General features: G+C 43.7%; 1 protein-coding gene across 1 annotated transcript; it reads left to right on the forward strand.

The window, feature by feature from the left end:
• The first annotated feature begins 2182 nt into the window (after positions 1-2182).
• Positions 2183-22553, forward strand: MAP3K8 (mitogen-activated protein kinase kinase kinase 8). The gene is made up of 7 exons (XM_065872501.1): positions 2183-2521; positions 11124-11291; positions 14446-14707; positions 16206-16312; positions 20096-20248; positions 20883-21129; positions 22423-22553. The coding sequence occupies exons 1-7, from the start codon at positions 2183-2185 to the stop codon at positions 22551-22553; spliced, it is 1407 nt and encodes a 468-aa protein (XP_065728573.1).
• Positions 22554-22878: the final 325 nt, after the last annotated feature.

Consider the following 22878-nt stretch of genomic DNA (forward strand, 5'->3'; position numbering starts at 1 on the left):
TAGGTAGCCGCAGCCCATTTGCAGTTAAGAAAGGCGGCCTAATGCAGTACCTGCAAAGCCAGGGATCCGACCCAGTCCTTCGATTTCATGCACATCGTAGCAGCTTCAAAAGACATAGTTTATGTACTATGCACCAGACTCTGTGCCCAGCACCTTATGCTCTGGAACTCCTTTGACCCTCACAACCACCTACAAGGGACATGCTGTTATTACTTGCATTTTGCAGGTGGGGGATGTCGACATGAAGTGAGGTTAAAGTACAAAACCTGACCAAGATCATGCAAACACTAAAGGAGGGGCTGAGATTGGTCCCCCGCAGCCTGAGTCTAGATGCCGTGTCATAACTGCGTAATCCTAGACTTCTTTCCCCATACACAATTTGTAGTGGCACAGGGGTTAAGACCCCACGCTCCCAATGCTGGGGACCAGGGTCCGAGCCCTGGTCAGGGAACTAGATCCCACAGTGCATGCCGCAACTAAGGCTTCACATGCCACAACTAAGGAGACTGTGAGCCACAACTAAGGAGCCCGCTGGCCACAACTAAGACCTGGCCCAACCAAATAAAATAAATATTTTTAAAAAAGAGCATTAAAAAAGAAAGAAAGAAAGAAAGAAATGGATCGTCCAGTAACTTAATAACGACACTAAATTGCATGGTTCTTTTCTCAAGTGAAGTTCACCAAGAGGCCTATGTCTGGGTCTTGTGGGCAGGTGGCCCCAAGGTGGAATATTTCCTGGAGTTTGGTGCTTGTGCTCCAGGTTGATGGGAGCCTGTGGCTTTTATTTAGCCCTGTGTGTTGAACGCATTGAAGGCTTGTGCTTTCAAGAACCTGAAACACTTGTCAGAGAGAGGCTGCTTCCAGGAGCACAGTAGTTTAGGTAGACATACATACCTTTTCATTTTCTCAGGTCTCTTAAGTCCTTTTATCTTTAATCCTTTGGAATGGTGTTGTTGCCAAATCCTGAGTAACGGCATCATTGTTTACCCTTGACTTACCTTCTTTTTCTCGTTTACAGATCCCCAAGTGTGGCTCCTGATTTGTATAGAAGAGCTGAAATACGGTTTTGGCTAATCCGAGTTAGTCAATCTTGCCCATGTCTTGCTTATGATAGGTTTGGCTTCCCTGGCTTCTTTATAAAACCACAACTTCTAGAGGGTCATTGATCTAGATATTAAGTTAACCTTCTTGAGTCTTTGAGATGCATGCTTTGTACTGTTAAAGAATCCTGGTCACAGGAGGGGACAGCTGATTACAGGTTAAAGGAATCTTCTCCTTTCTCATACCCGTCCTCAGCAGAAAGAAGATTTGAGATTTGCCGTCTCCTTTCTAAATGAGCTGTTATCTGTGTCAGAATTATTCCTGAAACTTGACTTACCGTCATCACATTTGCTCAGGTTAAAATCCGTGTGACATGCTTCTGGCTTCAGGGCCTGAATTTTATTTGCAAAGTTAGCTCCTGAATTGGGTAAAGGAGTTTTTTGTTTTTAAGTAAATTTCCGTTTTAATTTTATTTATTTATTTATTTTTTGGCTGCGCTGTGTGGCTTGCGGGATCTTAGTTCCCCAACCAGGGATTGAACCCGGGCTTCCACAGTGAAAGTGCTGAGTCCTAACCACTGGACTGCCAGGGAAGTCTCAAGGAGTTTCTTTTTTTTAAAAAAAAAAGCCACCCACGGCCTAAAAGCCACAGAGATCATGCAGGGAAGATTGTCCCCTGCGGCAGGGTTGGAAACGGTCAAACGAGCGCCGGACTAAAGGTTATCTAAGGTCCCTTTCTTCACTGTCTGTGCATTTGACCTCACACACACTGTGGCCAGAGCCCTTACTTTATTTGTTTGTTTTCGCGGTACGCGGGCCTCTCACTGCTGAGACCCCTCCCGTTGCGGAGCGCAGGCTCCGGACGCGCAGGCTCAGCGGCCATGGCTCACGGGCCCAGCCGCTCCGCGGCATGTGGGATCTTCCCGGACCGGGGCACGAACCCGTGTCCGCTGTATCGGTAGGCGGACTCTCAACCACTGAGCCACCAGGGAAACCCACCCTAATTTTATAAACAAAGTCGTATAGAAGCCTGTTCCCGATTCTTTCATGTCAGTTTCCCATTGATCTCAAATGCAAATACAAATACAGTAAACTAAGTAGCTGAGGTTTCTTTTGCAGACTCTCGGGAGAGCCTGACAGTGATGGAGTTCATGAGCACTGGAAGTGACAGCAAAGAAGAAATCGATTTATTAATGAAACATTTGAACGTGTCTGATGTAATAGACATTATGGAAAATCTTTACGCGGGTGAAGAGCCTGTGGCCTACGAACCCAGTCTGATGACCGTGTGTCAGGACAGCAATCACAAGGAAGAGGGGCGTGCCGACTCCGTGCTGCTCAGCGGCCAGGAGGGGCCTTGGCTGTCATCGGTCCGATACGGAACCGTGGAGGATTTGCTTGCTTTTGCAAACCACATATCCAACACCGCAAAGCGTTTGTACGGACACCGACCCCAAGAATCTGGAATTTTATTAAATATGGTATGTTTTTTCCTGATCAGTTGAGTGCTGTGTGTTCAGCTTACCTCTGCCGCTGCACCTGGTTCAGACTGGCTGCCAGGTATGGTGTTTAAAAATGGAATATCTGTAAGAATCACCTCCATGCGAAAGGCGCAAAACACGGTCTTCGTTAAAAGTTCCGTTTAAAGAATCTTTTCCATATTTTAGGAGTAGTTCTACAAATAGGTAATTAAGAAGAATGAATTTTAACTTAACAGTTCACTGAAGAGCTCATTCGTCAATCAGGCCGAAGAGAAAGGCTTCCTGAGATTCCTTCATCCGAGAGGGGAATAAAGGCTTTGTCTTTAATGAACATGTATTTTTTATGTAGTACAGTTGATGTATAATTTTTTATAAGTTATAGGTGTACCATATAGTGATTCACAATTTTTGGAGGTTATACTCCGTTTATATTATTATGAAATATTGGCTGTATTCCATGTGTTACACGGTATATCCTTGCAGGTTATTTTATACATAATAGTTTGTGTCTTTTAATCCTCTACTCCTTTCCCCTTCCCTCTCCCCACTGGTAACCACTAGTTTGGTCTCTATATCTCTGGTCTGTTTCTTTTTTGTTATATTCACATTTTGTTTTATTTTTCAGATTCCACGTATAAGGGATAGCATACAGTGTTGGTCTTTCTCTGTCTGACTTATTTCACTCAGTATAATACCCTCCAAGTCCATCCATGTTACTGCAAATGGCAAACTTTCATTCTTTTTATGGCTGAGTAGTATTCCATTGTATGTATATGTGTGTGTGTGTGTGTGTGTGTGTGTGTGTATATATATATATATATATATATATATATATATGACACATCTTCTTTATCCATTCATCTGTTGAGGGACAGTTAGATTGCTTCCATTCCTTGGCAGTTGTAAATAACGCTGCTATGAACATTGGGGTACATGTATCTTTTCAAATCTGTGTTTCCATTTTTTCGGATATATACCCAGGAGTGGAATTGCTGGATCACATGGTAGTTCTTTTTAGTTTTTTGAGAAACCTCCATACTGTTCCCCATAGTGGCTGCACCAGTTTACACTCCCACCAACAGTGCAGGAGGGTTCCCTTTTCTCCATATCCTCTCCACATTTGTTATTTGTGTTTTTTGATGATGGCCGTTCTGACAGGTGTGAAGTGATATCTCATCGTGGTCTTGATTTGCATTTCCCTGATGATTAGAGATGTTGAGCATCTTTTCATGGGCCTGTTGGCCATCTGCATGTCCTCTTTGGAAAAATGTCTCTTCAGGTCTTCTGCCCATTTTTTAATTGGGTTGTTGTTTTTTTGATGTTGAGTTATAGGAGCTGTTTACGTATTTTCGATATTCATCCCTTCCTTGTTGGTTGTATCATTTGCAAATATTTTCTCCTGTCCAGTAGGTTGTCTTTTTGTTTTGTCAATGGTTTCCTTTGCTGTGCAAAAGCTTTTAAGTTTAATTAAGTCCCATTTGTTTATTTTTGCTTTTATTTCCTTTGCTTTAGGAGACAGATCCAAAAAATATTGCTACAATTTATGTCAAAGAATGTCTGTTGAATTTTTTTGAAGGCTGAATTTTTGTGCTCCTCTCTTGTCACATCTTGAAACGTCACGATATTAATACTGGCTACATTCAGTTCTTGCAGAAATGTAGTTTGTGAGCAGTAAATAGTTATCCACAGATTCACTCTCTTTAATTGACAAAGTATGAATGACAAGGGCTACACTTGTTTAGTCACCCCAAGTATCCAAAAAAATCCAAAATATTGTGACAACACTTATTGCCACAGTAGGGGATCAGGTGATGTGTTTGGGTGTGGTCAGTGTCTTAGTCTCTCAAAGGTGAATGTAGGTGCTGGCTAGAGGTGATGTTATTTTTTAAAAAGGACAATTCACAGAGGAGTGGGTGGGAACTTGCAAAACACGCTTATTGATGAAAGTGTCTCCTTTCCTTTGGTGTATCTAAATGGCAGGAAGGCTAATGTATGGGGGGTGGTGCTGAACAAGTAAAGATTCTGGACCGAGTACTTAATTATTATTATTTTTTTTTGCATACCACATTCGTTCAGTTCAAAACAACACAGTGATTTAGGTCAGCCGTGTAGTGAATTGTTTTGTTAGAAGCCAGTTGTGTTCAGCTATAGCTCAATTTGCAGCAGAATTGCAAAGTTACCTTCCCCACCCCAAGAAAAAAGATTACATTTGGCATCATTGTATGACTTGCTTTGGTCTGGATATACCAAACTGTACTTGATAGTTAACTTTGCGTTGAGAAGAGTACTTCTGTTTATAAATGGGAAGTCATAATTTGAATAAGGGTTAATACCTGTTTGTCTTAGCTAAAATATAGCTGGAGAATTCTGGTTCAAAATAATATATATATCTATAATCAGAAACATAATTGTTTATGTATTTCTCTCTTTTTTTTTTTACATATTTATTTGTTAAAATGGGTGTCTTAAAGGAAAACATGCAGAATAAACACATTATCTTTGCTTGTAAATATGTAGAGACTTGGGCTTATTTCCCCTGGACTATCAGACTGATGAGAGATGGGCCATAGAATTGGGAATGTACAGAGGGAATTCAGGAAAAATATAAAGAGTACAAAGGAGTAGCTTCCGAAGGTTTTGGAGTGAGGGACAAAAAAAAGCTAATGCAGCAAAAGAGAGAAATGAAGGCATTAAAAGGAAGTGAAAATATTATCAGCAAAGCGTAAGAGTAGATTGCTGTTAGTCCTGTCATGGAGCCTGTGCTCCAGAAATGAATCAAGGCATATTTGGGAGAAAATTTGCAAATAGGACATATCAAAAAAGCAGGGATCTTTACAACTTTCAAAAAGCTTTTTGTTGGGCTTCCCTGGTGGTGCAGTGGTTGAGAGTCCGCCTGCCGATGCAGGGGACGCGGGTTCGTGCCCCGGTCCGGGAAGATCCCACATGCCGCGGAGCGGCTGGGCCCGTGAGCCGTGGCCGCTGAGCCTGCGCGTCCGGAGCCTGTGCTCCGCGACGGGAGAGGCCACGACAGAGAGAGGCTCGCGTACCGCAAAAGAAAAAAAAAGCTTTCTGTTTTAAAAAGTGATCAAGAATATAAAATACAGCAAGAAGACCTAACCTTAAAATCCACAGGAAAGTAGACCATGCTTTATTTGGCAAATCACCCTGTGACTGATGGCTCAGGGGGCTGTGATTGGCTTTCCTGTCACTGTCCTTAAGGATTAGATGCACGCTGTGACAGCTAGTAGCCTGTCACAGCTCCGTGCTTTATAAATAATGGCACAAGAACGGTGACTTGCCATCCCAGATCACAGCCAGTCTGAGACAAGATGGTGAAGGAGGCCACGTTGGCTTCTGGCTTCCTTCAACCTCATGTGTGTTCTCCTGGGAACCATCCCACCTTCAAGACCTTCCTCTTCCCATGGCCCTCCCCCTAAGACTCCATCAAAACTTTTCTCTCCTGGCCTTGCTGCTGTCTGTTTCTCTGCTTTACAAGGTGGCAGCTAATTATCTACCCAACAGACTGGTTCCAAGGTAAAGTCGACCTTCAAGTGTATCTACGTATGGACCAAATGCTTTCCTTCCAGTATTCATCCATTCATTTGCTAGACAGAGCTCAAACTTCTGCAGGGGATGAGGTACTTCTCCAGGTGCTAGAGATACAGTTTGTGTCCCCTGGTAGCTTTCTGCCTGCTGGAGAGGGCAAGTAGACAGGTAATTGTAATGCACTGTAGGACTTCTCAATACAGCTAGCCCTGATGGCTACGGGAACACTCAGGCGGGATACCTCACATAACCACGAGGGTGAGCCGGTGGAAAGGAGGAATGTCAGATAGGCTTCCAAGAGGAATTAAAAAAAAATTTTTTTTTGGCCGCACTACACAGCTTGTGGGATCTTAGTTCCCCAACCAGGGATTGAACCCAGGCCCTCGGCAGTGAAAGTGCTGCGTCCTAACCACTGGACCTCCAGGGAATTTCCCCAAGAGGAATTGATGCCTAAATTACTGAGCTGGAATCAGCCAGATAAAGGGGCTGGAGAGCAGAGAATGTTTCAGATGGAGAGAATGGAGTCACAGACGCCTGGTGTATTACAGGCAACCTACAAGCGCAGCGCCTGTGGAGTTAATTAGGGTGGAGGACCCAGGAGTTACAGTCATATCCTGAAGCATAGGCGTGTAAAATGGTGGTCTGCATGTGTGTGCAAGTGGGTGCTATTTTCCTGAAAATAATATTTAAAAGATTCCACCGACATCCAGCAGGACCTGGGGAAGAAACTTTAGGAGACGAAGCCAGGGGTTGCTTTGTGTGAGGTTGCTACAAGTAACTTATAATCTAGACCAACTCTCACCCTCATCTGGGGATGAATAACCTAAAATGGGTTCTAAACACTCAACTCTTGGGTGATTTTTTGGGAAACTCAAGAGCCCTGAAGAGTTTGCTCATAGATGTGGGTGTGAGATGCTGTCCTGCTCCATAGGCTGAGTCACGGATTCCTGCTTTCTCAGGGTTAAAAAAAAACCTTAAAGATACTTGAGTCAAGCTCTCTGTCTGAAGCTTGAATCACCCGCTTTATCAGCTCCAATAATTGCTGGGGCATTTTGGTCTGTGCTTGGAAACCCGTGATGAAGCATGCATCATATACTAGGGCATTTAATGTCATATCGGGCCAATGCTGATTGTAGGGAAGTCTTTCCTTAGAGGGTACTAAAAGCCATCTCTGACTCCCCTGACTCCTAAGCCCTACTTCTTGGCCATAAAAATGTGTGTATACGTATACGATGAGGAGTTGCGAAGACGGCAGGCCCTTGAATTAAAGTGCCCAGCACGTGTCTCAGCTCTGAAATGGACTAGCTGGGTGACATTGGGCCAGTCATTACAACCTCTATGCCTCTGTTTACTCATCTGTAAAATGGGCAAATGGCTGCCTTCACTCCATACAATGAATGCACGTGACCTGTGTACACACAGTGCGTGTTGAAAGGATGCAAAGCCACCCTTGTAACGAGTGTTAATGTAAAATACCTTTGCTTAGCTCCCAGGAAGCATCCTGACCAGGCCCACCTGTGAATGGCTTCACGAAGGAAGAAATTAACATACCCCTTCCAGAGCATCACCAGAAAATAAACCAGTGCATCTAAGAAAAAAATGGAAAATTTTATTTGAGCCAAAATAGAGGATTGTATCCTGGGAAGAGCATCTCAGAAAGCTCTGAGAACTGTTCTGCCTGTTAAGATCCAGGGACTTTGCAGAACCACAAACTGGCCATCACTTGCATGTCACACCACACGTTCAGGGACTGTCGTCTGAGGTGGCCCGGGAGAACTTACAGGGTGTTTGGAGGAGGGTCCCCAGAACGTTGGGGATGATAAACTGCAGTGAAGGAACTGTAGTATTTGATCTAAAGAGAAGAAGGCCAAGCCTTTCTCAGTGATGTGTAAATGTAGACATTTAACAACTGTGTTTTGATCACAGCTCAGCTTTAATTACAGCCTCTGGAAGATCAAAGGCTCTTACCTAAAGAATGGGAGCTGTGGCTTTGGGGTCAGACAGACCCTGAAGCCAGTTTCCTCATCTGTGAGTGGAGATAAAAAGAGCCCTTACGTCACAGGCCTGTTATGAGAAATTGCTGAGTTAATGTATGAAGTACTCAGGACAGTGCCTGGCCCAGAATTAACACTCAGTAGATGGCTGGCGTTATTACTCTTCATCCTGCCGGCTAAGAGCGCACCGCGTCAGAGTGGGTGAGAGCAGATTTGGGTTGGACAGGAGTAAAACTTTCAAGTGAAGTAAGTCAGACAAAGACAAATATCATATGATATCACTTATACGTGGAATCTAAACACATGATACGAATGAACTTATTTACAAAATAGAAATAGACTCACAGACGTAGAAAAAAAACCTTATGTTTTCCAAAGGGGAAAGGGAGGGGGGAGGGATACATGAGGAGTTTGAGATTAACAGTTACACACTAATATATATAAATAGATAAACAGCCAGGACCTACTGGTTACAGCCCCGAACTTGAGCCTGGCTGTCCCTTTGCTGTGGGACCAGCAGAGCAGGACAGAGCCAGATCCCACGGATCTAGAACAAACTTACATACAAAACAGAAATAAACCCACAGACATAGAAAACAAACTTACGGTTACGAAAGGGGACGGGGGGAGGGTAAGTTAGGAGTTTGGGATTAACATATACATACAGCTATATATAAAATAGATAACCAACAGGGACCCACTGTATAGCACAGGGAACTGTATTCAATATCTTGTAATAACCTATAATGGAAAAGAATCTGAAAAAGAATAGATATACATGCGTAACTGAATCACTGCTGTACACCTGAAACTAGCACAACCTTGTCAATCAACTATACTTCAATTGAAAAAAAATTTTTTTTTTTAAGTAAAACTTTTTTTTTCCAAAGGTGAGTTAAGCCCTGAAGCGGATTCCTGGAGAATCGAATGAAATTGGGTCTGTAAATATTTAATAACAAGGAGGAGGCTATAAAGCGAGTGCCGCTGAGTGCCGCGAGCATGGTTCTGTCTGCACTTGGTTCCCAGCGTGCTGTAGAAGTGGCCTCCAGGAGCTTGAGGTGACACTTCTTGAAAGGACGTCATATTTCAAACTTGGCAACGCCGCGGTCTCCGCTTAGTCATTTTCCCTCTCGGGACCTGTGCAGAGGCCGCACTCAGTGAATACTAAAGTTTTAAGTGTAGTGACTTCACATTTCGAAGTATTAGCCTTCTTTGCTTCATTCCCAAATAGTGAGCACGCCTGTTCACGGGGTGTAGCTACGATTAGCAATAGTAGGTCCTGAGTGAATAACGCTTACGGTCACCAGGATTATTCCCAGAGCAGGGCCCGTGTAAGGCCCCATGCATCTGGAAATGAATCGGAGTCTACCCTTTACCCACGTGATCCACACTCCCCTTCACCCTCTCCCATTCTTGAAATAACTTCGTGTCACTTTGATAGTTTCCTAATCCCCGAATTCATAATCTGAAGTCGTAATATTACTAATGAAACGTAGGTAAAACCTGTATTTTTGAAACTCGAACCCTTGAAAGCATACCCAACACATTTTTTTTAGGAATGTGCTCCAGGTCATGTCTCCCACGGACTATCTTATTAATTTGTTTTCATTTGATTTATAATTATTTCTCCTCTCAATTTTTCACTTTTGAAAAATTGACATAGACTTTATATGCAGTAAAATACACAGGTCTTTAATATCCAGTTTGATGGGTTTTGACAAGGGTACATACCCTTATAACCCACACTGCTATCAGGATATCTCTCTAATTTAATTCTTTTTAATTGTTATTTTTATTCATTTATTTAAAAATTGAAGTATAGTTGATTTACAATGTTGTATTAGTTTCAGGCATACAGCAACGTGTTTCAGTTATACTATACTGTGTGTATATATATATATATATTTTTTTTTTCAGATTCTTTTCCCTTATAGGTTATTGCAAAATATTGAGTAAAATCCCCTGTGCTATACAGTAGGTCCCTGTTGGTTATCTATTTTATATATAGCTGTATGTATATGTTAATCCCAAACTCCTAATTTACCCTCCCCCCGTCCCCTTTCGTAACCATAAGTTTGTTTTCTATGTCTGTGGGTTTATTTCCGTTTTGTAAGTAAGTTCATTTGTGTCATATTTTAGATTCCACATATAAGTGATATCATATGTATTTGTCTTTCTCTGTCTGACTTACTTCACTTAGTGTGATCATCTCCAGGTCCATCCATGTTGCTGCAAATGGCATTATTTCATTCCTTTTTATGGCTGAGTAATAATATTCCACTGTGTATATGTACCACATCTTCTTTGTCCATTCCTCCGTTGATGGACACTTAGGTTGTTGCTCTCAGCTTTTGAGTCGGCTGTTTTTCAGACCTCTTGTTCAAAGTGTTTACTGACTCATGAACCCTCAGAGGTCAGGGGTCATCTGTCTCTTGTTCATCGCTGCCTGCTCGGCACCAAACACAGTGCCTGGCACATACCATGCACTCAGTAAATATTAAATGAGTGAATGGATGAGAAATGGTTCTGCCCTTACTTTGCTTACGTGGCACTGTCAACTCATAGCTCTGGTATAACACATTGTTTTCCGGAATCCTCTGTGATCATCAGTTCGTTTCCCTACTCTCTATGAGTATACGTCACCTCTGAGTAATAGGTATGCAGACTAACAGGTTAGCACATTTTAACTGGAAACGAGTCAGCTTGCACGCACAGTTTACATTTCCGCAATGTTTATTTTCAGCCTTTTGGTCACAGCAGTCACGGTGCATTTGGTAAATCATTTTTAAAGTTCTCTTTGGCAGTGAATTACGCACACGTAGATGGAAATATGATCAGGTCTGACCAGGGATGTGTTTGCGTCACATGCTTTCTCTGTTTTGCTGAAGCTCTAGATAGGAGCTCTAAGACGCTTCTGTACACTGGTATGATTATATACGGTGACATTAATTTTGAACCCTGCGTGTAGGAATGCGGTCTAACGTAACCAGTTTCTAAAGGGCGGGTCTCAGAAAAGGACTTTGCTGAAATTCTTACCCTCCTGCATTTTTGTTTTGTTGTAGGTAATCACTCCCCAGAACGGACGCTATCAGATAGACTCTGATGTTCTTCTCATCCCTTGGAAGCTGACTTACAGGAATATTGGCTCTAATTTTATTCCTCGGGGGGCCTTTGGAAAAGTGTACTTAGCACAGGACATAAAAACTAAGAAAAGAATGGCATGTAAATTGGTACGTACTTCATAAGCAGACAGGGTACCCTGCGTGTTCGGCATTGGGGCTGTTGCGTGCTCGTTTATTTACTTTACTCAAAGCTGGCTACCCCTTGACTGCCTCTTATCTAAGGGTGCTGAGTCCGAGAAAAGCATCTCTGTTTTATAGATTTGCTGCTACCTGGGGCCGTTCAGCCCCCAAGTCTGCTTAAGGGCATAGTTCATTTTAATCAGCTTGCTCTGATAACAAAGAAAGTACCAGCTTCTTTAGCGCCAGCTTAGATAACTTCATCCCTCTTGGGGTGGCTGAAGGGGAGCTACCCTGCAAGAGCACATCTGTTTGCTGCTGCTTCAATGCCACCCACTGGGGAGGGGACCAGGCAGGGAAGCAGACCCTGGGAAAGCTGTAAGGCTCCTCAGGACTGTAGATTAAAGGGCTGAATTTCAGAGAAAAAAAAACCCTTTTTTTTTTTTTTTTTAAGATGTTGGGCGTAGGAGTTTATTAATTAATTAATTAATTTTTGCTGTGTTGGGTCTTCGTTTCTGTGCGAGGGCTTTCTCTAGTTGTGGCAAGCGGGGGCCACTCTTCAACGCGGTGCGCGGGCCTCTCACTATCGCAGCCTCTCTTGTTGCGGAGCACAGACTCCGGACGTGCAGCCTCAGTAGTTGTGGCTCACGGGCCTAGTTGCTCCGCGGCATGTGGGATCCTCCCAGACCAGGGCTCGAACCCGTGTCCCCTGCATCGGCAGGCAGATTCTCAACAACTGCGCCACCAGGGAAGCCCCGCATCTCTTCTTATTGAGCAATCACTGCTGAGGTGCCCCACTTTGGAAAACCGTTTGGCACGACCTAGCAAAGTGAACGCGCACACGCCCTGTGACCCAGCAATTCCACTCCTGCAGGTGCTCGCCCAGCAGGCATGCACACGTGGTCACCAGAGCCACGTGCTAGAGTGCTCATAGCAGCAGTATTTGTAATAGCCCCAAACTGGGAAGTTTCCAAGTGCTGAAATACGGTGTATTTACATACTGGGATGCTGTCCAGTGAAGAGAAGAAATGATTTACAACTTCCTATTGACGATGATAGATCTACATTAGGTTAAGCCAGAGCAGCTGGACACAAAATAGGATCTACTGTATGAGATTCCTCTTACACAAGGGCCAAAAAAAGCTAAACAAACCCATGCTGTTGGAAGTCCCGTGAGTGGCTGCCCATGAAGAGCAGGGACAGGCAGGGGGCAGCAGGGGGCTTCAGGGCGCTGGTGGGCTTCTGTTTCCTGATCTACATAGTGGTTACATGCGTGTGTTCAGTTGAAAATTTATTGAGTTTGATACTTAACCAGTTTTGCACTTTTGTGTATGTCTGTTCTACTTTAAAGTTTTGTTTTTTTTTTAAAGTGCAATAAAACAAACTCACTGGGCTTCCCTGGTGGCGCAGTGGTTGAGGGTCCGCCTGCCGATGCAGGGGACGCGGGTTCGTGCCCCGGTCCGGGAAGATCCCACATGCCGCGGAGCGGCTGCGCCCGTGAGCCATGGCCACTGAGCCTGCGCATCCGGAGCCTGTGCTCCGCAACGGGAGAGGCCACGGCAGTGGGAGGCCCACGTACCGCAAAAAACAAACAAACAAACTCACTTTTGATTTAACGAAAATAAAACATAAAATAATTACTGAATATCATCTCAGTCTCTCTTATTGTCATGTGGGCCTTGTTTGTTCCCCCTTAAAGGGTGGCCAGAGCAGCTGTTATTAAAAGGAAGAGGGCTTCTCTGGTGGCGCAGTGGTTGAGAGTCCGCCTGCTGATCCAGGGGACACGGGTTCACGCCCAGCTCTGGGAAGATCCCACATGCCGCGGAGTGGCTGGCCCCGTGAGCCATGGCCGCTGAGCCTGCGCGTCCAGAGCCTGTGCTCCGCAACGGGCAAGGCCGCAACAGTGAGAGGTCCGCGTACTGCAAAAAAAAAAAGGAAGAAAAGGAGGTGATATAGTAAGTTACCTGAAGGTTGCATTTAGGAGATACGTCCAAGTTAAAAAAAAAAAAATCTGGAGACATTATTTATAGCTCTTAGAACCAAAGTGTTCTGTTTTTCAGTTTCATCTCAAAAGGCGTGGGAAATAGGTTTGTGGGTTTGTTTTCCTTGCAGTCCTGATATTTAATATTGAAGCCATATTTTTTCTTAAAAAACAGAAACATAAAAAAAAAAAAAAAAAGAAACATATAAGATGATTAACAACCCCAAACAGGTCCAAAAGGATGCAGGCTAAAGAATGAGATCCCTTTCCTTAAAGTAACTACTGTTAACGGGTTCTTACATGTCCTTCCAGAGAATTTCTATGGACATGTGCATGCATGGCTGAACAGTTTATTACAAGTGGGAATGTAATATATGTACTCCTGCATCTTGATCGTTTTCAGTCTATCAGTGCATTTTGGAGACATTCCATATCTCTCTGCACTGAAAGAGCTACTTCTTTCTTTATTAATGACTTCCGATTTTCTGTAGAGTAGATGGCCAGTGCTTATTTTTTTTTTTTTTTTTTTTTTTTTTTGCGGTACGCGGGCCTCTCACTGTTGTGGCCTCTCCCGTTGCGGAGCACAGGCTCCGGACGCGCAGGCTCAGCGGCCATGGCTCACGGGCGCAGCCGCTCCGCGGCACGTGGGATCTTCCCGGACCGGGGCACGAACCCGTGTCCCCTGCATCGGCAGGCGGACTCTCAACCACTGCGCCACCAGGGAAACCCCGGCCAGTGCTTATTTAAATGCATTGTTAGAACACAAACTGAGAGACCAGAGGCATTATATTATTTCATGACAAGGAATATTGAAAATATGGCCTAAAATCTAGGTGCCATAGAAATTACATGTATAATAGATGGGAAATTACCTCCTTTGTTTCAGTCATCATGAAAAATTCTTCGGTTGGGTATCTATACTCTAAATGAAAGCAGTATTTCATTATTTTGTTTTTTCTTTTTTTTTTTTTTTACCTTAAGCGGACATGAATGTAAAGGTATATCTCAAGTAAACATTATCGTAACTCAGGAGTAAACTTCTCAACACGTCCGAGTATCCTTGAGGGCATTTACTTGCCTTCTGGTTTGTGAGTTGACCTATGCTGTGTATTCTTTTCCTTATCCTGGGGTTGTTTAGAATCTTCCTTGTGTTTTGTGTTCTAGATCCCAGTAGACCAATTTAAGCCATCTGACGTGGAAATCCAGGCTTGCTTCCGGCACGAGAACATCGCTGAGTTATACGGCGCGGTTCTATGGGGCGAAACCGTCCATCTCTTTATGGAAGCAGGCGAGGGAGGGTCTGTCCTGGAGAAACTGGAGAGCTGTGGACCCATGAGAGAATTTGAGATTATTTGGGTGACAAAGCATGTTCTCAAGGGACTTGATTTTCTGCACTCGAAGAAAGTGATTCACCATGACATTAAACGTGAGTTCTCCTTGGACGTGTCCCTTTTTGGCTTAAAAAGGACTAGGTAGACCTTAGGCACCTGACTCCTCCTTCAATCTGAAGGTCCTCGGTGGCAGGGAAGACACCCCTCCCCCACTTTCTCCCTGGGTTCCTGAGATACATTTTAGAGTCCAGTGGGGTCACGAGAGCTTTCAAAGTCATAAGGAAGGATGATTTTCCAATTGTTGTGGAAGAGATTATAGCCACATATCATTAACGACTGCCTTGTTACTAGGCTTTAAAAATGGTAACCTACTTAAAAACACAGTCAACGTTTTTGAAAAACAAATTGCTTTTTAATTTTGAATACAAATTTGGCAATAGTCCATTAAAGAAGCTTTCACTGACTGCTTTCTAGGAATAAAGAGATTGTGGGGAAATACACAAGAGAGACCTGCTGTGAACCCCTAATATCTAAGGGTAAATTGGACTGGCAAAACTTGTCCTGACAGAAATTGGGTATTTCACTTTTTTGTTTCAGAAAGTGGCTTGATAATGCTATGCTTATGTCTTAGAATTTGAAACTCAATATATAAAATATAAAAAATATTTTTTCCAGCTTTACTGAGAAACAATTGACACATAACATTGTGTGAGTTTAAGGTGTACAAGGGAATGATTTGATATGTGTATATATCGCAAACTTATCACCACAATAGGGTTAGTTAACATCCATCCATCTCACGTATTTATAATTTTTTTGTGTGGTGGGAACTTTTAAAATCTATTCTCCTAGCAACTCTCCAATACGCCATTCAGTATTATGGACTATAGTCACCATGCTGTACGTCACAGCCCCAGAACTTTTTCATCTTATTATTGGAAGATGAAATAATATTCATCTTCTTATTATTTTTCATCTTATTATTTGTAACCTTTGACCACCTTCCCGAATTCCCCCTGCCTGAACCCAAGGCAACCACTCTGTTCTCTGTTTCTATGTCTGTCTGTTTTTTTCTTTTTTAGATTCCACGTATGTTAGATCATATACGGTATTTGTCTTTTCCTGTCTGACTTATTTCATTTCGCATAATGCCGTCAAGGTTCATCCATATTGTCACAAATAGCAGAGTTTCCTTCTTTTTTTATGGCTGAATAATATTCCATTCTATATACCAGACAATTTATATGTATATATTATGTATCACAAAAATTTATATATATACACAAATCTTTATCCATTCATCCATCAATGGACACTTCGGTTGTTTCCGTATCTTGGCTGTTGTATCTTGAGGATTATTAATGGCTACAATCATTTATATCCACCTTGGCTGAATTCTTGACAAATCTGAAGTGATTTTTACCTAAACTCTCACCCAGATTCATCCTTCTCTTTTGAACATAATAAGCCCACTTTAGTAGGGGAAGCATTTCAATCTATCTTTATATGGAACTCGTTGTTTTAAATAATGTTTTCATTTTATTTAGGGATAGATACACCATTTTTTAACTGAAAAATTTCCTCTCTTTATAGCTAGCAACATTGTTTTCATGTCCACAAAAGCTGTTTTGGTGGATTTTGGTCTAAGTGTCCAAATGACTGAAGAGATCTATTTTCCTAAGGAGCTGCGAGGAACAGAGGTAATTATGTTCACACCAGAATGGGCAATACCTTACTAAGAGTAAAAATAAGATGTGCTAGCATTACCGCAGAAAGGACAAAGAAGGGGAAGAAAACCATTACATTAAATCATTGTTATCATTGGACCGTGTTTAATGAGCATTTACTCCGTGCCATAAACTCTTTAGCCCTTGAAATAAATTATACGGTTTAATCCTCACAATACTATTATTATAGGCAAATACTATTATTCCCATTTTAAAATAAGAAAATAAGCTTGAAGAGGTTAAAATAAAGTGCCCCAAGTTACTCAGCTACTGATAGATCAGGGCCTCGAAATCTAGTTCTTTCTGAGTCTAAAGTCTAAGGTGTAACGGCTATGTAAGTTTTTGATATAACTAATATATGTGGTTTTAGCATAACTAATATTACTGTTTTGGTCCAGTTACAGCCATAATTGTCATGGTCCTTAAGAACATTTACTGAGAACTGACAGCATTTCAGGCCTCTCTTGAATCCTGGAAATCTTAAAAGAAGTCTCATTTACTGGAGCACAAATGAATCTTATTTGAAGATATAAACTTGCTATACTATTTAACTCGTTTGTGAAGCAGGAACAACAAAAACAAAACTTTCCGGAATCTAAATGGGATTCAGAGAAATGCGTTCCCGGGCTGTCAAATAATATATTTACTGCTCACCTTATTAGGCTGAGCAGTTGACCTGTGTAGTGAGTGTCTATCCGGCACCTGCTGTGTGAAGACTGCTGTAGGTGCCAGGGATGGAGCACAGGGCAAAGCCAATAAGGAAGGAGGGAGGACCCATTTAAAATTTACCTGAATTATTAACGTTTAACCGTTTAGTTCACGGTTGGTTATGATGGGTATGGGGTTGGATGCATCTGGGAAGGTACATGGGTGTAGAATCTGCCTTCCTGACCCATCTCCGTGACTGTGAGATGATAAACTATCAGAGGGTGAACTGTCAGAGCCTCCCAGCCCCATGCCCTTCTAGCTGTTGAAAGTGCCCTGAGGAAATGGAGAGGGGGCAGTTGCCTGGACGTTTGCCCCAAGATTATCAGGTCAGTCCTGGTGTCAATCAGACGATAACCTTTAGTTTAGCTAGTGAATGCATTGCACTGAACTCATGGCAGTGCTAAAAAAAATTGTCTGCCTTTCAAACCAAGATTCTGTAAGCCTTTTCTTAACTCTCTGAAAGCAAAGACTCCCCCCGGGCAGCAGAAAAGATCTTTGTTTTTGCTGTTATCACTGAACTTATTCTGGAAAATACTTGGGAGAGGATTCTAGAGAGCTGTCTTCAAACAGAATAATGTTCAGAAGAAAACATTATTTATTTATTATTATTTTAAAGAATGTTTTAATCACCAGATCTTAGGAAAACTTTCCCAAAGCACAAAATCTAATAAGACAACACTTATGACATGTTTTTTTTTCGGAAAATACTTCAGCATGTTTGGCAGTCGTCAGACATTCAGATATGTGACACTCTACCCTTTTTCCTGGAGCCGTTTGAGAAACAAGCTATTTATGGTATTAAAGATGGAAAATACCTTTCTCTTCCCGGCAGGGTGATCAAATTGAACATTTTGCAATAGCCAGGGAAAGACATCTTCTTTCTGGGATTATCTAGCAGAAAGAGAGTATGTGCTCGGGTATGAGATAGGAGCACAGCGTCTGTTCCTGGATAGTATTTGGATTGAGGTATTTTCACCAAATGTAAATTGCTTTCCATGACAGGATAAACTGGCCTTGGTGTTCCTAGTTATAAACTATTCTGATAACTCGTGTTTGTTCACCCTCTGTATGGCACTCACGATCGAAGTGTGACGGTGAGAGCGACGGTGAGTGCGACGGTGCGTGTGACGGTGAGAGTGACGGTGAGAGTGACGGTGAGTGTGACGGTGAGAGTGACGGTGAGTGTGACGGTGAGCGTGATGAATTGGGAAGGAAAGCTCTCGGCAACCTTCTTATGACTCCTCATCCTTAGAGAGCAAGAAGGTATAATTAGTCAAGGTCAACCGTGCAGATTCGCTTCCCCTTAGAACTTGATCACTTTGCTGCAGGTGATTTCTGATCCCCCCAGCAGAGCTCCTTCAAATTCGGGACATGATCTTATGACCATGTATTGTTGATACAATTACAGGGTTCATCTGTCCTGTCTTGAAGCTGTTGTTTTCGGATTCCCTGCTACAGAGAAGGAAGGAAAAATCAACGTGAATAGCTAATTAGAATTCCTTTGATTACATGCTTCCTTTTGTAAAGTTCTTATGTAAGGTCACTCGTCATCCTCACGTGCCCGGACACACACACACACACACACACACACACAGAGTCTCTTTCCCTTTGTAATAAATGTAATAAATATCAGAGGTGAAGGCCTTGACCCCTGACCTCTAGGCTCCTTTGCTCCAGTGCCCACACCCTCGGGCGCACAAGCCCTGAAAGGAAGTGCCCTTGACCCCCACGCCCTGCTGCTCTGGTGGCTTGAGGACCCAGGAATGTGAGCCGTGGGCCTCTGCGGGGTGATGGGGAATTGCCCGAGGCGCCGCAGCCAGGCCTCCTTGTGGGTGGGATGTTGCCGCCCCCGATGTGCCATCGCACAGTCCCTCCAGGGCCCTGAGCCCATCGCTGTCCTTGGTGATGCCCGCAGTAACGCTTTGCCTAATCCTTGCTTAAGGGAGCGGGCAAGGGTGGAGCAGGGTGGGCACTGCTGTTGGCAGCTGTCCTGACCACTGTGCATGGCGCTAAATCTTGTGATTGTATTTGGTAAGAAAGCCCTTCAGAGAGAGAGAGAGAGAGAGAGAGAGAGAATCAGCGAGGGAACCAAAGCCAGCCAGCCTGCAATTGTGTTGTAGCAAGTACTTGAGGCAAGTTAGGAGGGGGAAACTGGGCAATTTCCCCAGGTTTTGTAAGCCAGGTCTTTATTTATTTACTCTGAAATGTATTCTGGGAACACTCACCCGTGTTTCCATATTCAGATGACAGGCAGCATCAAAACTTCTTAAAGCTAAATACTGACAGTGAGGGTAGTAACTGCTCTCAGCTTGTGTCCGCCGTAAAGACATGGGTCCCCAGGGTTTGCTCTTTTTTACGTTTAGAAACAAACGCTGCTTAGAGAAACTATTTCTAAAACTAGCCCTCCTTTTCCAGCATCGGCTCATAAAACCAGACAGAACTTATGCAATGTGAATGTGGCATGCCTTTAATATTTAGTCACTGGGCTCCCTGGTATGTAGAAATAAGAAGTGGGTCATAGAATTGACCAATTAGGATCACTTTCCCATTGTTACACTTTAAATTCTTCTCTTCCGCGTAGTCGGTGTTGGTACCATGGAGACTTCTGCTCCCTTTGATGCTGTAGATGATTAATGGTTTGGCATTTTAATGACAAACATGAAATGAGGACATGTATTTCAGTGTCATTTAAATATGAAAGGAATTGGTGTTTTAATAGAAACAGGAAGCGTTGGCCTGCGCTTTGGAGAACTTGGATGAGGGGGACTCCCAGGTGGGTTCTCGGCTGCGGGTCCTTTGCCGCCTGGTCTGCCTTGTGTTCAGTCTGTGCGAAGAGGTGTTCTGAGGCTGCAGGGGCCCCTCGGCCAAGGCTGCCTGGGTCCCCAAGGGTCTGTGCTTCTCCTTCACTGAAGGGAACACAGCAATGCCAGGCCCTTCTGAGGGGATGAAGTGTGCGGTGAATATGGTGAAGCTTCCTGAACTGGATTAGGGAAGTGGTACCTAGACAGGTGAGGGGAGTCAGACTGAACTGTCCTGCTTCTCTTTCAGATTTACATGAGCCCAGAGGTGATCCTGTGCAGGGGCCATTCGACCAAAGCAGATATCTACAGCCTGGGGGCCACACTCATCCACATGCAGACGGGCACCCCGCCCTGGGTGAAGCGCTACCCACGCTCCGCCTACCCCTCCTACCTGTACATAGTAAGCAGGGGCAGCGGGCATCCCACCTGCTCAGCAGAGCTGCTCGGATAACACGCCTGAGTGGGATGGTGGTGAACTATGACCCATGGGGGGGAGCTGAAAGTCCTCCCACGTGGAGCGATGACCCGTTCCCGCAAAGAAGGCATCCCTGTATGAGTGGGAACCTACCCCAATGTGCATGAGCAGGAATGATAGCTATGCTGTTATACAAGATGCCACTGAAGAGCATCAGAGTAGCATACGTCACTGCGCCAAGGAAGTCGTATGTGTTCTTTGAACACGTTCCAAAATAAGATGTTAGATTACAGATCCCCACAGCAGCCTGGAGCGCAGTGAAACACGCAGGCCCCCTTTGACAGTGGAGAGGTTGAGAAGTAGACCCTTCCCTGTTACTGCGCAGGGACCTTCGGCCACTGCTCTGCTGGAAAGCTGTTCATTCAAACCTCGCGTGTATCTTTGACCGCATTCAACCAAAAAATGGGTTTCACTCAGTTTCCTTAGGAAATGTTCCTGAAGGGTATGAACTGTATTTGCTTTGAAACAAAAGACTGCCCGGGTCTTGTAACTAAAGCACTTGTGCTGTCGAGGGTCTATTTTCATACCACTGACGCTAAGAGAGCTGGTTTGTTCATAGATCCACAAGCAAGCGCCTCCGTTGGAAGATATTGCTGAAAACTGCAGTCCTGGCATGAGAGAGCTGATTGAGGCCGCTCTGGAGAGGAACCCCAATCACCGCCCCAGGGCGGCAGACCTGCTGAAACATGACGCCCTGAACCCCCCTAGGGAGGATCAGCCCCGCTGTCAGAGCCTGGACTCTGCCCTCTTGGAGCAGAAGCGGCTGGTGAACCGCAAGGAGTTGGAGCTTCCTGAGAACATCGCCGGTATGGATGCCCTGCAGTGTGCAGCGCCCTTGCTTCCCTTCTTTTTCTGTCTGTGTCCAACTTCTAATAATTAGAGCTCATGAAAGCACTTGGGAAAAAAATGGAATTAGCAGATGCAAACTGGTATCTATAGGATGGATAAACAGCGAGGTCCTACTGTAGAGCACAGGGAACTATAGTCAATATCCTGTGATAAAACCAGAATGGAAAAGAATATGAAAAAGAATATCTATGTGTATAACTGAGTCACTTTGCCGTACAGCAGAAATGAACACAACGTTGTCAATCAACTAGACTTCAATAAAATTTAAAAAAATTGAAGTGACTTCCTGCATGCCATAAGTTGTTGGAGAAATTTCAGCAAGAATGTTAGCTAAAGCATATACAAAAAAAAAAAAAAATTGGCTGGGAATTCCCTGGTGGTCCAGTGGTTAAGACTCTGTGCTTCCATTGCAGGGGGCACGGGTTCTCTCCCTGGTCAGGGAACTAAGATATCACCTGTCGCGGGGCACGGCCAAAAAGAAAAAAAATCACAATTAGGAAAAAAATTGGCTAATTTATCAGCAAAGTCTAACTGGTTTCCAGGCAAATGGAGATAATGCAGTCTTTGAGACTTGCTCTGCCTTGCTTTTTTGCAGCAGAGAATAGCATTTGCTTTTAAAAACAGATCAAGCATGACAGTTTTGCTGTTAGCAAAGAGCCGGGTTCTTTTTAATGCAATTATGGTAAACCACGTCAGCGCTTGTTTGGAAACATCACGGTGTTGATAAAATATTGAGTTTGAAGGCAACTTGCATTTCTGCTTCCTCTGCTCAAAATCTCTCCGCCAGCTGTGAAGCTTTCCCATTTAGGAAAGACAATACGCATTCCAGGAGCATTGAATATGCACAGAGAGGGGTTTCCGTTTTTCTTATGAAAATCTGTGACATTCTCAATCTATTTGGGTCCTAACCCAGATGTCAAGCCTGGAAATCTTGTTTGCATTTCTCGGCTCCTTGTCTGACTTCTCTGCATTTAAAAAGAATCATCTGGGATGTTGGACTGTGGGCCAGGATTTCTAGCTGATTTCTCGTGGTCGTTGACTCTTTTTTGAATTCTTTTGTCTGTGTCGTATCACACAAACTAGCCAATAGCGTTCAACTCTGTAGCTCCTTAATAAAACCGGGGTTTGAATGCTGTTCCATTAGGGCCCAAGTTTGCTGTTGTTTTTGTTTTTTTGCTGAAGAACCAGGCATTTATCATTGGACATTCCCCTGGTCATTTATTTTATTTTTTCGATGTTTCCCTTTTCAGACTCTTCATGCACAGGGAGCACTGAGGAATCGGAGATGCTGAAGAGGCAGCGTTCTCTCTACATAGACCTTGGGGCCCTGGCTGGCTATTTCAACCTTGTCCGGGGTCCACCAACACTAGAATACGGCTGACGGATGGCGGCATTTGCCCTAAATTAGGACTCAGCATTTACTGGTCTCTGGGAAGCTGATTCTGCTGACTCCACACAGGGGCTCTGTCAAGTGAATTGTGCGTTTATCGGCTGGGCTCCCACGACTCGTGAACGTGACTCCCCGTGGCTCCTGTGTGTTGATCTGTGAAGCTGCCCGGGGCCCCATCAGGCTGGAAGGTTCTCATTTCTCAGGTGGTACGTCTGACTCAAAGGAAGCTGAGAGTTCACAGAAAGATCATTTCCAGTGGCTGATTCCACTCACTGTGCACTTTGCTCCAAATTTTAAAAATACCAATCACAAGGAT

The sequence above is a fragment of the Phocoena phocoena genome, chromosome 2 (genome assembly GCF_963924675.1).
Source record: "Phocoena phocoena chromosome 2, mPhoPho1.1, whole genome shotgun sequence".
Classification (NCBI taxonomy): domain Eukaryota; kingdom Metazoa; phylum Chordata; class Mammalia; order Artiodactyla; family Phocoenidae; genus Phocoena; species Phocoena phocoena.